This window comes from Poecilia reticulata, chromosome 10, assembly GCF_904066995.2.
Source record: "Poecilia reticulata chromosome 10, P_reticulata-male-v2, whole genome shotgun sequence".
Lineage (NCBI taxonomy): Eukaryota > Metazoa > Chordata > Actinopteri > Cyprinodontiformes > Poeciliidae > Poecilia > Poecilia reticulata.
In genome coordinates this window covers 15,966,484-15,980,720 of record NC_088839.1, presented here as the reverse complement: position 1 = coordinate 15,980,720, position 14,237 = coordinate 15,966,484, and the positions used below count along the sequence as shown (strand labels likewise).

Genomic DNA, 14,237 nt, shown 5'->3' with positions numbered 1-14,237 from the left:
AACAAGAAGTTCCTCTGTTTTAACGCCCTCACAGGGCGTTTACTTCAGTGCCTTTCAGCTGATGGTTTTTAGTGATTATTTTTGTTTGAGGTTTAGTCTTTAACAAGTGAAATGCATGCTCAATGGAGTAAAGATCAGGTGCCTGACTTGGGAACTCAAAAGTATTTTACTTAAACTTCTGAGTTGCTTTAGCTGTATGTTTTGGATCATTGTCCATCTGGTTCTGAGCACACATTATGTCTCTGAAATACGAATTAATTCAGCTGCATCTGTACTGAGTCACATCATCAATAAACACTGTTGTTCCAGAAACACTGACAGTCATGCATGCTCAAAGAAAGCTATTGCTGCACAAAATTCACGGGAAATTTGATCCAGTTAGATCAAAATTCAGCAGGTCTACATTCAAAATGCTGCAGATGGAAAACAGAATCATGATGTGGGAAGTTTCTTTAGCAGAGAGATTGAAGTTGGTCAGAGATCACAGGAATTGAGCTAAATACGGGGCAATGCTTGAAGAAAATCTGTTAGGAGCTCAAAAAGACATAAACCTCCTGTCACAAGTTGGAGACATAGTCATATGTGAGAATGGCTCAGTCAAAGTCTAAACCTAAATCCAACTGAGGTTTTCTGGTAAGACTTAAAAAGTTATGTTGACCTTAGTTTTCACTCCAATCTGACTGAACTTGAGCTTTAAATACAAAGAACTTACAAAACTTTCTATCCGTGGCTGTTAATAACAGACATGAAAGTGGATGTGTTGACTTACAAACTCAAACTGCCAGCGCACACAAATAATTTCAGATTTCTATTTGTAGAAAAGTTTTATTTACTCATTTTCCTCTTCACAAAAATGCCCTGCTCTATTTTGGTCTATATCACATAGAATTCAAATATGATGCACTGAAGTAAAACAGATGATCATTTTGAGTCATTGAAGTAAAGAATATATTCAACAAACTTTTAATAGCAGACAACAAGCTGGACCTCAGTCATTCAAAGCTAAATCCTGAGATTATTGTTATTATTGATATTTTTTTAAAAATTAAATAATCAAAACAGGCAGGTATGAAAAGATTGTTCTGGCACTTGTTGATTTTTAGTGATACTTTGATCTTTTGGTCAGATTTTATTTGAGAAGTTTGGCTTTCACTTTCTGTCTGTTTAATCAGCGACAGGATATGTAAAGTTTTATTGTTTGAGGTTAAAGGTTAACAATCATTCAGCTGACATACTGGGCCATAAAGTACATTTACGATTGAAGCCACTTGCATTCTCCTTAAACTACGATCTAAGATCTCTTCATGCGGCTCAAACAGTCAGTTTCTCTCTTTTCACTTAAAACACAGAACCAGTAATTGTGGATCTTTGAAAACCGTAAAATGCTACATTTTCAAACAGCGGCAATTAAACATTTATTTTCAATAAATTTCAAGAGATTATGATTGTCATGGCACGCTCATGTGATGTTGCCGTGCAATGCCAAAGTTAGCCCACCATAAAACAAAGTCCAGTGCCAACTTTTGTGCACCAAGTAAGTCAGTTTTCCATTCGGAGATAAAGTTAGTCTACAAATTGACCAAAGAAAGAAAAAGTTAACGAGATGTCATCTGATTAACTTCATGCTTTGGTTTGGTGATAAATCTATATCATGGTGACTTAACATTAAGCTTTGTACTAGACTTTATGCTGCATTGTACTGTTGGTACTTTTTTTTTTTTTTTGCAAGTCTCAAACTTTATTTTACAGAAACGTCACATAAAAATGAGGCAGAGTGAATGTCAGCTTCTGTGTTGTTCTGCTATTATGTTGGGGCATAATAACTTATTTCTATCCAACCATGTTAGCATGGTCTATCCTAAAATTAAACATTTTGAGGTTAGTATTTTTAGACTTACACAATGGGTCCATATCGCATGAATGAAGGTATGATTTGTATTTCCATAAATAAGGCATGCCTGTGGTCGGTGCATGGCTTACCTTTACACTTGCTCTTCCTCTTTTGTCAAAAAATAGACGACTCAAACTCAAGTTAAACTTTCATGAACGTACACTTTAATGCATAAAGTTTATTTTTGAGGCCTACAGTACATTATTTATTTTAAAAATTCAAATTTGTGGCACAGCTCAGTGTCTGTGTTTAGAGCTCCAAAGACTGCGTGTCACATGGCATGTGGTTGAGCAGTCAGTCTGTCAGGATGTGGCTAAACTCTCATCTGAATTTCTCATTCCTTGGGCTAATGTTTTATAAGCTACACCCTCGCTTCCTTAGAGCATTTGGCTACGTTGGCTAAAAGGACTTAATATAAATTGATTTATTGAATATAACAATTTTCATATCAATTAATCTCTGCTGCGCCTCGAGCTAACAATATAGGAAACTTAAAATGTTTCTTCACAGCTGCCAACTTCAACTTCTTTTTTCTTCTTTCCTCAGGTTCCCTTCTGCTCTGTTCTTTCGGTTTCCTTTAAACCAAGCATTACTTCTCTAAAAGTCTAAGTTAGTTATTTTTGTACTTCAGTTGCATCCCCATGCAAGAAGCAGTAAGCAGTTTCCATAAGTCAGATTTTAAAAAAACGACCACAAGGCACTTTTTAATGCAGCATACATTTAGACCAAGCTTAAACCAACAAACTTCATTATTTTTTGTTCCTTCACACAGAACATGTGAAAATGTTGTTTTAGTGTTTCGACTGAGAAGCACATCGCAGTGATGGAACAACATATTTTATAGTGCAAAATTGCACTAATTTTGCTTTCTTGTTGCACTTAAATGTGTCAGATCATCAGCCAAAGATAACCAGATACAGTATATTAAAATATTAAAATTATAAATACATTTGTCAAGGAAAAAAAGAAAACTTTTCAAATCATCAGACCAATAGACCGAACGTATTGGTGACAGCAACTGCTACCACACGTGTTTGATAAGTGGCAACAAGTGCAACTTTTTAGTGCAGAATTTTTTTTTGTATTTTAGTCATATTGTTCAAACATGAGCAAGCATGTATCATTTGGATTTAACCCTCTAGACTAAAGCTTCATTTTTATTAAGTCTTTATTCATTTATTTATTGAATCATTCAGAGGTGGGTTGCAAGTGTGCATTAGATTATTTTGGCACTTCAAAATCCAACTGCATTTGTACTTAAGAACCAAAACTATTTTTCAATAGTTCATGATTTTTGGCAGAGATAAGGACTCCTTTTTCAATCAATTGCAGCAAATCCTGAAGCTACAAAGGAAACCCAGATCATCACACTACCACCGCTGTTATTCTAATACTTTCTTAAACGGTATGTAAATTTTGAGCAAGGTGTATTGGGACATTCATTTTTAAAAAGTTCACTTTTAAGTCAGCAGTTGTTAGGTTTTTGTCTTAGAAGTCTCCCATTGCTGAAATTTATCCGCAGACATTTTTGTTTTATTATTATTATTTTTGAATCCTGGACTCTAACCTGATCTAGTGCCGTTTGGTCTGCTGTGGCTAAACTGTTGTTCTGTGTTTTTTGGGGTTTTTTTGACAATCTGGATGAGGCGTTGCAGGCACTCACTGTGGTTTGATGGAGTCACAAAATTTAAAAAATACTTTATACATGATAACACTTGATGGATATCAATAACTTTGTTATCTGTTTTAAATCTCCTCAGAGGTCAAACATATTGGGTCATGTTTCTCACATAAGGGCAGGTTGTTTTGCATAGTTTTTCCCCCTTTACAAATAAAGTCATGATTTGAAAAAAAAAATGAAATAAATGCTTATCCTAACTCGGGTTACCTTTGTCTGAAATTGAAACGTGTTTGATTATCCGGTAAGAAAAACAAATAGAAACCCAGCAAAAAACTGTAAGGGCACAAAAAAAAATTTTCACAGCATTATAGACTCTAAAATTGACGACAGATATGTGTTGATCTAATAATAGTCCATACTTGTACAAAAATGTGAATGATTTTTAAGGTTCTACAATGTAGCTTCACACTGTAAAAAAAAAAAAAAATGGATTTGAGGCATCAGTGACATGAACGATTAATCACTCTGTGTTGAACTCAATAAAAAAACAAAAATACTATTTACATTCCGGATACGCTCTCTGTCGCGGATCAGGAATCCAGCTAGTACTCCTCTGTTTTTATGTCCGACAGCATGCTGGCGCTCACGCCGGGGCTGGAGGTAACATGGGCTTCAGTGAGGCCACTGAGAACAGGTGGGGTGGGAGTCGTTGTGGAGGCTTGCTGGGAATGTTGCAGCTTCTTCCTGTTGATCTTTCTTTCTTTTGCGCGTCTGTTTTGAAACCAGATCTTCACCTGATAAAAATGCAAACAGTAGAAGAAAACTTTACTTTATGTCGATAAAAATATCTCTTAAAGCAGGCCGCAAATGCCATATGACAACACGTCCTGTTTTGCTTTCAGCTTTGTTTCCACGAAGCTATTTTGGTAGCATCACTTAGTCATCTCAAACTGAGGTGCAGACACAGTTTTTCATTGGTAATCATGCAAATTGTCGCACTACCAGCACCGACCTCGTCGTATTTTATTTGGATTTTTGGGACAGGCCAGCACAAAGTGGTGCATAATTGTCACGTTTTATAAATGAATATCTCAAAAGTGTGGCAGCTGAGTCTTTTGACGAGGCCTGTGATGATGAGCAATAAATCAGCTAAAATCACAAGATGAATTAAAATGAGCTCAATAATTTCCATATAAATGATTTATATATTTTTTTCTTTCTCTCTTTGTATCAAGAACTGGATGACAAAAGTCTCCAATCTGGTGCAATGACTTGCAGTTCCAAACTGCAAGTCATTTAAAGTTTGAAATGCTCATTAGAATTTAAACTGCACTGATCTTTGAGAATGTGTTCTTGCATTATTATGCCATTCCAATATATTACTTGAAAATAGCCTCAAAATAACAACATTATCATATTGTTATATAAACCAGCCTCTGGATGGATATTTAGGGTCGCTGTCCTGCTGAAAGGTGATCATCCCTCCCAGTCCCAAAGTTTTGCAGACTCTAAGATTTTCTCCTCTATGTATATTTTTCCATTAGATCCAGATTTGTTGACACTGTTGAAGAAAATCATCTCCACATCATGCTGTGTTGTCTGCACCTGATGCTATCTTATCTGAACTTTTCAGTGGTTTCATAACCTAACCTTTCTTTAAACTGCTCTATTGCTTCATTTTTGGATGGATGGATCTCACTTTTGGGATTTGTTTCCAATTGAAAACTATTTACAGTACCGCTATCCTTTCACTTTAGGAAAACGCAGTACTCTTTGCTTGTCTGTCACATTAAACCCCAATAAAATACCTTAACATCTGTCATGATGTGGCAAAACGTGGAGAACTTCAAAGGGATGTGAACGCTTGTGCGAGGCTCTGTGGTTATAGCAGCTTACCCCACCCTGTTGACTTGTGGCTAAGTTTAGTAAAGTTGAGTTTCCTAAGAATTGCTTTGGGTTTTGCCAGTATTACACAAAGCTGTGGGTTTGGCTGAATAAATGAGGAGGCAGAAAGACACATTAATACAAGCTGCATTAGAAAGGAAGAGTGAGCTGTGCACTGTTGTTGCTGCTGATGGATTTGGCCACAAAACACTCACAGCTTATGGGGATTTTCAAGCATTGGACATCTAAACACGGTCACAAAACTATCTGTATTCTGATGTACTCAGTTTTGTTGTGTACCAATCTCACATTTAACCGCAACAGAAAGAAAATACAAACCATTCAAAACTAAAGTTGCACATTGTGTAATATAAATGAAATGTCAACAGAGTGACGCGCGCACCATAAAGTCAGATTAACTGACGAGGGATCATGTAATCTATCTGAGAATTACATTTTATCTCCACCATTTAATTGCTAGTGACAGCTGCCTACCTATTTAAAAAAAAGCTGAACACGTGGGCGTTCGTGTCTCTGTGTAGATTTTGTGCTTAACCACACTGTGCAAGAAATGAAGACTTATGAAATCAAACTGTCGAAATTCGAAACGGTTTCTTTTCTTGCATGACTACAGATATTATTAGATAGGTTGTTCGGGATCCTGTTTGATATATTTGTTTCTTCCTATTAAACCATGACAGGACACAAACTGGACACTTGTTATTGTTGCCATAATGCTGCAAAATATACATAATATTGTCATTTATTAGCTCATTTACTAACTCATTAATAGCAAAAAAAAAAAAAAGCATGCTGCAAGAACGGCGTATACGGTTCTGTATCACTGAACTTCAAAACTAAAAATGTACAAACTATTCTTGTACATTTTTGCAAAAATATTCACATACATATGTAGATCCATTTTTGTAACCATGTTTACCACTTTTTATAGATAATTTGGCCCAGACAAGCTGAGATGACACAACTCTGTTGCTTTTAAAACTACAGTCTTACAATATGTGTCTGAAAAAAAAAAAAAAAAGCAATCTAAAAGGCCTTTAATTACACCACGTAGTAAAAACTCCCTGGATCTTTGTTTGTTCTTTTATGTTTGGCTGTGATTTGCTGCTGTTCAGTGTGTCACCTCGTTATCCTCACCTGCCTCTCGGAGAGTCCTAGAGCCATTGACAAGTCGGACTTCCTCCTCATGGTGATGTAGCGGGTGCTCTGAAACTCCTTCTCCAGCTCCAGCCGCTGGTGGTCTGTGTACACCACCCTGTACTTGTCCTTTGTCCGAGTCTTTCCAACTGAACAGCACAGAATTTTAGAAAAATATAAAAACACTGTTGAAAGCAAGAGAGATTAAAGTAAAAAGAATTTGCGATTCGTCAAAAGATACTTTGGATACTGTTTCTTGCTAGAGTTCTTTGGGAGATCCTGCAAATGTTTAGAGGGATATTCTTTACTGGGCTCAAAAGTTATGTTAAGTATTCATGTATATATTAAAATTATTTAACCAAAAACTATTGTGCAACTGCACACTTGTAAAAGTTTGCAAGAGAACACAAAGGTTTTCCGCGTGTCTTTTGCTGCAAATATAGTTTGGTATTTAATTTTTCACACTTGTTCCACTCATCTGAACATTGTGGTATTTGCATCCTTCACAAATGAATAAGAATTGGTGAAAAAAACCAAGGATCTGTAAGAAGTGGACAGACTTCTGTTATCACAGTTTATACGTTTCTGCTCATGGATGCATTGACCACATGCTGCTGGTGAAGCTTCTTCCTCTTGACAGAGTCACACAGGAAGAAAGGCTTTACAGAAAATTGCAAAAGTTTTGCATTGTCCCACTAAAGTGTTTTTCTTCCTACAATGTCCCTTGCAGGGCTATGAAGCTGCATTAGCAGGACTTGTGAAAAGCAACAGGAAACAATGTGTCAATGAGTCACACGTGGTGAGAGAAGTGGCCAAACATGTCTGGAGCCAACTTTCAGGTCAGGCGCCACTTAAATCCTCATCAGCTCTATTAATCATGCTAATACTAACTAATGTAAAGACTCCTCTATGCGTCGCCGTGCTGCTGCTTCTCCTTATCTCTGCGACTTCTGTTTGGACTGGCGTTTTCACAGGCAGCCATTCATTCATTCAAATGTTCACGTACTCAAGAGTTATTGATTAGAAACATTTTGAGCATGTGACGGCATCGATCGAGGCAGATCCAGGCACACACCCACAAAGGGAGATAAAGGTAAAGCCTGAGCGCTTGCTGGGTGGAAGTGCAGTTTGACTTCCTCTGCCATCCCGGAGGGTGATTTGTCAACTGTGTTGGACCCACCCAGTGGACAGAGAGGGTGCGGAGCGGTAGCTGTGCAGACTTCATGGCCCTTACTGTTAGCTTTGCACTGACATCTGAAAGCGTGCTGCCAGAAGGGACAGTGTGATGAATGCATGTGTCCTCAGACTGACTTAACTCACAGTGGATAATGTTGCTGTCTAAGGAAAAAAAAACAAAAAAAAACATGCAGTTTCCTGTGCCCTCTGCTAAACTGTTGCTTCTGATGTTGCTGCATTGTGACTGAAAGGTTTATCAAGATGATGCTTTTCCTGTTATACTAATAGGCTGACATTTAAGGCGCCTGATAAGATGCAAGATAACAGACTACATGTCTAAGCTGCGTCAGATTGCGTGTGAGAGAGAAGCAAGTGTTTCTTCAGAATGTGTTAAGAATATCAGTCTACTAAATGTTTCTCCCTTAATATCTTGTTGAGAATAAATAAAGCTCTACCTGAAAATGGCTGTCTGATGGGCTCGGGTGGTCTCCTCCTGGAGATGAAGGGGTCCTGGGAGATGTAAGGGGTGAGAGACCCCCCTCCTCCGGCGGCTGAGGGGACGTTGTTGAATTCCGGGGAGATGTAGTTCGACTGCCCCGCGCTGGGGCTGGGGAAGCTGAACGGGTATTCCTCCCGCGGGGTGTAAACGGGGTTCCAGGTGGTCGTCGACGGGTCGGCGATCCCCGAAACGGCGTGGTGGTAGCCTGGAAAATCATAAGCAGGCGGAAGGTACTGGCTGTGCAGGGACAGCGTCTGAGCCGGGTGCCTCACCGGCTGGGAGTTGGGGTACATGCCGGAGTCCTCGCTCGACAGGAGGGGGTCGGGTTCTCAGGTGAATCAGGCCTCGAGGCGCATGTTCGGCTGCTGTGTTTGTATCCAGCAGGCTTTAGTCGGAGGTCCGGGGCTATAACTGCACCTGAGCGGTGAGGATACACACCTTTATGGATTTACTGCCAAGGAGGTCAAAAGTATCAGAATGACGTCACGGCTTACCTGAGACTCACCTAAGTGTTCAGCCGACGCCAGGCCAGGACAATGGCCATAACCTACCTGCCATGTCCCGTAAGATCCCTTAGATAAGGAGTATGTGAGGGAAAAAAAAAAAAAAAAAAAAAACTCGTGATTTTAACTATGAGTGTAAATCAAAGTGGATCAGATCAGGGTCAGGGGAGGAAAAGCTTCATTTAATTCCTGTGCATTTCACCTTCTTACACACAAGGCCTTATTTTACGCATTCAAACCAAGCATTTAAGAAGAATTATTGGAAATATTTATTTTTTCCTTATCCATCAAAATGTTCTCTACAAATGAGTCATTCCATTTTTTCCTCGGTTTTCTGAGGTGTTTTTTTTTTTTATCTGCACCCTTTTCTTGGAAATACTGCATAAATTGCATAATTCCAGCTGACATGTTTATCAGAATATACACATAAATCTTCTATGTCATCATGGCAAACACACATAATTGGTTTAATCTAATTTATTCCTTTATTTTCTCTTTGTGCAACTGTCTTGGCGCTTTTAAGTTTCCGAGACAGTTTCTAAGTTGCACTGTCTTGGAAATTTAAAATTGAGGAGGAATGAGGAGAAAAAAAGAGGAAGCCTGAAAATAAAGTTGCCAACACAGCACTAGTGTTGCAGACTGCTGAGGACATTTGTTACAACGAATGAGAGTGTTCAAAAATGGTTGAAAGGCCAGAGAGCTCTTTCTAGACAGATAAAAAAAATATATGTTTTTATCATTGTTATAGTCGTGTAACTATAAACTTCAAAAAAATCCTTTCACATCACATAAGAGATGGCACTTCAAACTTTGTGCCAGCATTGGCTTGAATTTTATGTTGGTCAGCAATGTTTAACTTTGCTCTCGGGTTCTTTCCTTCTGCAGCGTAAGAAAGAGAAACAATATTTACAGATTGGCCCAAAACGATTCATGCAGCAGGTAGATTTAGATTTAAATGAATCCTTTAATTTTACAGACATGTTTCTTCTGACTGAAAAAATGATAGGAAGCTCTGCAATTATAAGAAGCATTTGAGTGATGCTGATTATGATTTGTCTGTTCATCATTGAAAAGAATATAAAAGAATTGACATGCCGCTTGTATCTTAAAACCTCTTTACTGTCATGATGACTGTTGTCCTCGTGGACCCTCTGGATAACATGTATGTGATTTCAGAGTGACAGATAAGGGGTTAAAATGTAAATGAATAATGGTATCATTATTATCATTAATTCTTCCTTTACATTTTTCCTTGAGAATTTTATAAAACCAACTTTTTCAGGTGTGGATTGGTGCCATACTGAGGGACGTTTCATACTTGGATTGACAGTCGAGGTAAAGTAATTTTTGACTTACAGTGCTCCCTGGGAATGTGGTATGTGACTCCATTAAATCACATCTATCTGCAGGAGGCTCCTAAAAGTTACTGTGGTTTATAAATGGGTCATAATCCCTAAGGGGGATCAGAACCAGAAAAAAATGAAAACAGGAGGTAATGAAATGTTTTCAGTTCATAATACTAACATATGTGAGATGTAAGCATTCACTATGTTGTTAATTCATGAACATACTTTACAACATTACAAGATAGAGTCATCCACTATGGTTGAAATTGTTTATTTACAATGATTAAAAGACCCACAGTTGGTCTTTACCCAAAATTAGGCAATCACTGCTTTGAAATAACTGATTATTTGTGCATAGATATGTTTTTTTTTTTTATCTTTCCATATTTGCATATTTATTACAGTAAAGTACTGTGATTCTGTTTTCTTGTTTTTATCACCACTACTGGAGAGAATTCAAAATGTGCAAAGAGTAAATTATGGTATTTAGGATGGATTCTGCATACTATTTTATTTAATGGAATGAAATTATGTTAAAAAAAAAATAGTTTCCATTCAAATTAAAAGACTGAACACTTTGTTGTAGAGTCCAGCATTATGTGAATTCATGACAAAAGACCAATTAAAAGGTGAATTTGTTGTTCAATTAATGTCCTGCTTCAAGGCAGAGACTGAGTCAAACTATCTGTAGGTCTTTTTGTTTTTATCCATTTCTGTATGCATGTCCTTATTTATATATTCTTCTTATTATAATTTTTCTGTCATTTTACTTTATTTATTTTTATTATTATTTACTTATGTATTCTTGTTATTTTCTGTCTCTTTGTGTGGATGGGTGAGTCTATGTTGTGTTGCTGTGTGTTGATACAGGATATCTGTTATCTGTCTTATGATTGGACCTAGAACAGGGTGTGTTCAGGGCTTGGTTCAGGGAGAAACTACCTTAAGTTTCTTTTTCTCTGTTTACTGTTTGTAATTACTATGTTCTCGATCGATCTCCTAATGAATAATGTGTGTCAAGCTGTTAAAATTCAATCAAGAAACTAGGAATAAAAATATCCACAAGAGGGCAGCAAAGAGAAAGCACCTACTGTCACACTCGGGTATGTCTTCAAGGCAGAGGTCAAACCCAAATGCAGCTCATAATAAATGGGTTTTGGATTATTGGCTGCAGCAGGTTGGTGGCTCAGAATGATTCATAAATGTGTGCAGTGTAGGAAGCTAAGATGACCAGTGGAAGAACAGCTTATGGCTGAGCTTCCAAAGCAACGCTTGGCAGCATCTGCACCATTTACTTATTGTGGAATGGACTGTTTTGGTCCTTTTGTTGTTAAAAGAAATCGTAAGGAACCCAAGAGGTATGGGTTGGTGTTCACCTGCCTCTATTCAAGAGCTGTTCACATTGAAATGTTGGAGGATTTGTCCACAGATTCCTTTATTAATGGCCTGCGTTGCTTCATTAGTTTGGAGGGAGCTGTTCGCCAGATATATTGCGATCAAGGAAGAAATTTTGTAGGAGCCCAAAATGAGCTAAAGCAGTGTGATCCTAAATATCTGGAGTCTTTCCTAGCAGAGAACCAATGTGAGTTCATTTTTAATGCACCATCAACAAGTCATGCTGGTGGTGTTTGGAAGCGTCAGATCCGCACCATCCGGAATGTGTTTGACATCACTCTCCCTTAAAACTTGGGAAAACTTGATAATGCTTCATTAAGAACTTTCATTTATGAAGCCATGGCTATAATTAATAGTCGTCCTTTAACATTAAAGGGAATAAATGACCCTGGTTCTCTTGAACCTTTAACGCCTAACCATTTGCTTCAAATGAAATCTGAGTCTGCCCTGCCTCCTGCACGAAAATTTGTGAGGGAAGGTATCTATTCCTCAAAACGTTGGCGCCGTGTACAGTCTCTGGTTGAACAGTTTTGGAGTCGGTGGAAGAGAGAATACCTCCAGAATATTTCCATTAGTCAAAAGTGGCATGTAATTCGGCACAATCTAAAAGTAAATGATGTTGTAATTGTCAAAGAGGATTTTTTCCCAAGAAATAGGTGGCTGTTGGGTCGTGTTGTGGAAACAATGGTTGATAATGATGGCTTGGTTCGAAGAGTGAAGTTGAGAATAGGAGAACAAAGATCAGGAAGGGATATTATCTCAAAGAGTTCAGTGATAGAAAGACCTGTACAAAAATTGGTGGTGTTATTGGAAAGGGACTTGTAAACTGAATGTACACAGACAAGCATGTTATAAACAATCTGCATTTAAGGGAAATTCAAAAATATTTCATGATTTTTTTTATTTATTTTTTTGTTAATACTTCATGCATTATTGGTGGGAGTGTAATGGATAGTGAGCCATTTAAATTAAGTTGCCTAAATTATTCAAATTTGTAGACTATTTATTGTAAATTATTTAAAGGATGTTGCAGATTGTTTAATGATATTTGTCTGTTTTGATTACCACTGTTGGTGGTTTGTATTGTTTTGTTTAATTGTATTTGCACTTTGTAAAGTTTTGTTTTTGTTTTGTTATGTACCTCACGGGCTTATGTCTATAATGTACAGTGTTTTTTGTCACCAACTGTGTGTGTATCGTGTTTTGTGTGCGGAGGAGCGATAAGAAACGGCAGAGAACAGACTCAAGGTGAGGCAGGCAGTTCTCTTGCCTCACCGCTGGGGGCGCTCATGATCCCAGATATTGTGACTGCACAACTGCAGAGTAAGACACAGTGAGCTAGCCATGGAGCTAGCCGCACAGTAAATAAGTAAAGCACAGCGATAAATTTGTTTTCTTCTCTCTTCCGACGTCAACATGAAAGACTACATTTCTACACTTAAACAGTTTTCTAAAATGGATTTTCAATTGAAGCAGGAGATGATAACTAAAGGAAGCCCAACACCGGAGCTGAAAGTTTTACTTCAAGACAGTTTGATGATTCTCAAACGGAGTAGAAAAGACATGGGGAGGATAGACTTGGCTTTGGATGAACGTACGTTTTTGTGCAGAATTAGGGGTGCGTGGATTTCATTGATACGTAAAGGTAAGACAGCAATAAGATGTTTTTGTTTAGTTGTTTAATTAATTAATGTGCGTTTTGTGGGCTACAGTTAATGTTTAAATAATTCAGTAAAGTAGAAGCGGTAGCTATTCTACCACAGCAATTATTAATAAAAAATTAAACCTAAAACGTACTACAACAACAAACTAAATGTTCTGTTCTGTGTGCAAAATTCTTGAATGTTTTTTGGTGTTAAATCCTAAAACATGAAGTGGCATTATTGTCAGTTGCTATGGCAACGAGTCTGCGTAGCTTGGCGGGCGAATACAGATCACTTTGCTGTGGATCATAGCACGAAATTAATACCTACATTTTTAAGTTTCACTGAGTTAACGCGGCTATGGATGACACGTAAAAGATTTGTCCTTTTGCCCCCCAGCGTTGTATGCATGCGCAAAATTTCCGTAGGGTCCAATAACATGCATGTGTCTAAGTCATAAGTCAGTGCCTCACCAGAAATGAACCTCATATATATATATATATATATATGTGTGTGTGTGTGTTTGTGTGTGTATATATATATACACACACATATATGTATATATATACATATATGTGTGTGTGTGTGTGTGTGTGTATATATATATATATATATATATATATATATATATATATATATATATATATATATATACACACACACACACACACACACACAGTGGCGCAACTACACATTATTCAGGTGGGTGCGAAAACAGATCGGCGCCCCCCGAGGGAAGGAACTTCAGGGTGAAGGAGCGACGCTCTGCGTTTCGGTTCCATTTCCAAAATAACGAGCAGAGCAGGAGTTTAAAATGAACTAATCAACCACTAATAAACTCAAAACCACTCATACCTTTTTATTCTCTCTCTCTTTGTCAATTAAGCACACCCGTTGCCGTGGCAACCACCTGCAAACCCCAGTAGAGATTACTTTAAAACACGTTACGATATTAGGTTTTCAGACTTGATATTTATTTTCCAATTATTAATAAGCATTCCCTGAACACAGCGGTGATTGATTAGTTAATTTTAAACTCCTGCTCTGCTACTTATTTTGGTAATGGAACCGAAATGCACAGAATTGCGCAACACCTTGTTGAAACAATTATTGAGATTATT

At 37.6% G+C, this 14,237-nt stretch overlaps 1 protein-coding gene across 3 annotated transcripts; it reads right to left on the bottom strand.

The window, feature by feature from the left end:
* Nucleotides 1–1,709: 1,709 nt before the first annotated feature.
* Nucleotides 1,710–14,021, bottom strand: LOC103471280 (homeobox protein CHOX-CAD). Of its 3 annotated transcripts, XM_081611385.1 has the most exons (5): nt 13,972–14,021; nt 8,735–8,801; nt 8,186–8,646; nt 6,555–6,703; nt 1,710–4,306 (listed from the first exon to the last, which is right to left on the bottom strand). In XM_081611385.1, the coding sequence occupies exons 3-5, from the start codon at nt 8,520–8,522 to the stop codon at nt 4,115–4,117; spliced, it is 678 nt and encodes a 225-aa protein (XP_081467511.1). In that variant the 5' UTR covers nt 8,523–8,646; nt 8,735–8,801; nt 13,972–14,021; the 3' UTR covers nt 1,710–4,114. The 3 variants fall into 3 exon arrangements, with proteins under 3 accessions (XP_081467511.1, XP_008418393.1, XP_081467510.1); XM_008420171.3 differs by having other exon boundaries at nt 8,186–8,801; XM_081611384.1 differs by lacking the exon at nt 13,972–14,021 and having other exon boundaries at nt 8,724–10,150.
* Between the last annotated feature and the right edge of the window lie 216 nt (nt 14,022–14,237).

What these genes read in the sequence shown, in the direction of transcription:
- LOC103471280 (XM_008420171.3), bottom strand. Translation starts at nt 8,522, where the DNA reads ATGTACCCCAACTCCCAGCCGGTGAGGCACCCGGCTCAGACGCTGTCC. An exon ending in CATCAGACAGCCATTTTCAG is followed by an intron (nt 6,704 to 8,185) that starts GTAGAGCTTTAT and finishes TGTGCTGTTCAG; the next exon opens with TTGGAAAGACTCGGACAAAG. An exon ending in TAGGACTCTCCGAGAGGCAG is followed by an intron (nt 4,307 to 6,554) that starts GTGAGGATAACG and finishes CATTTTTATCAG; the next exon opens with GTGAAGATCTGGTTTCAAAA.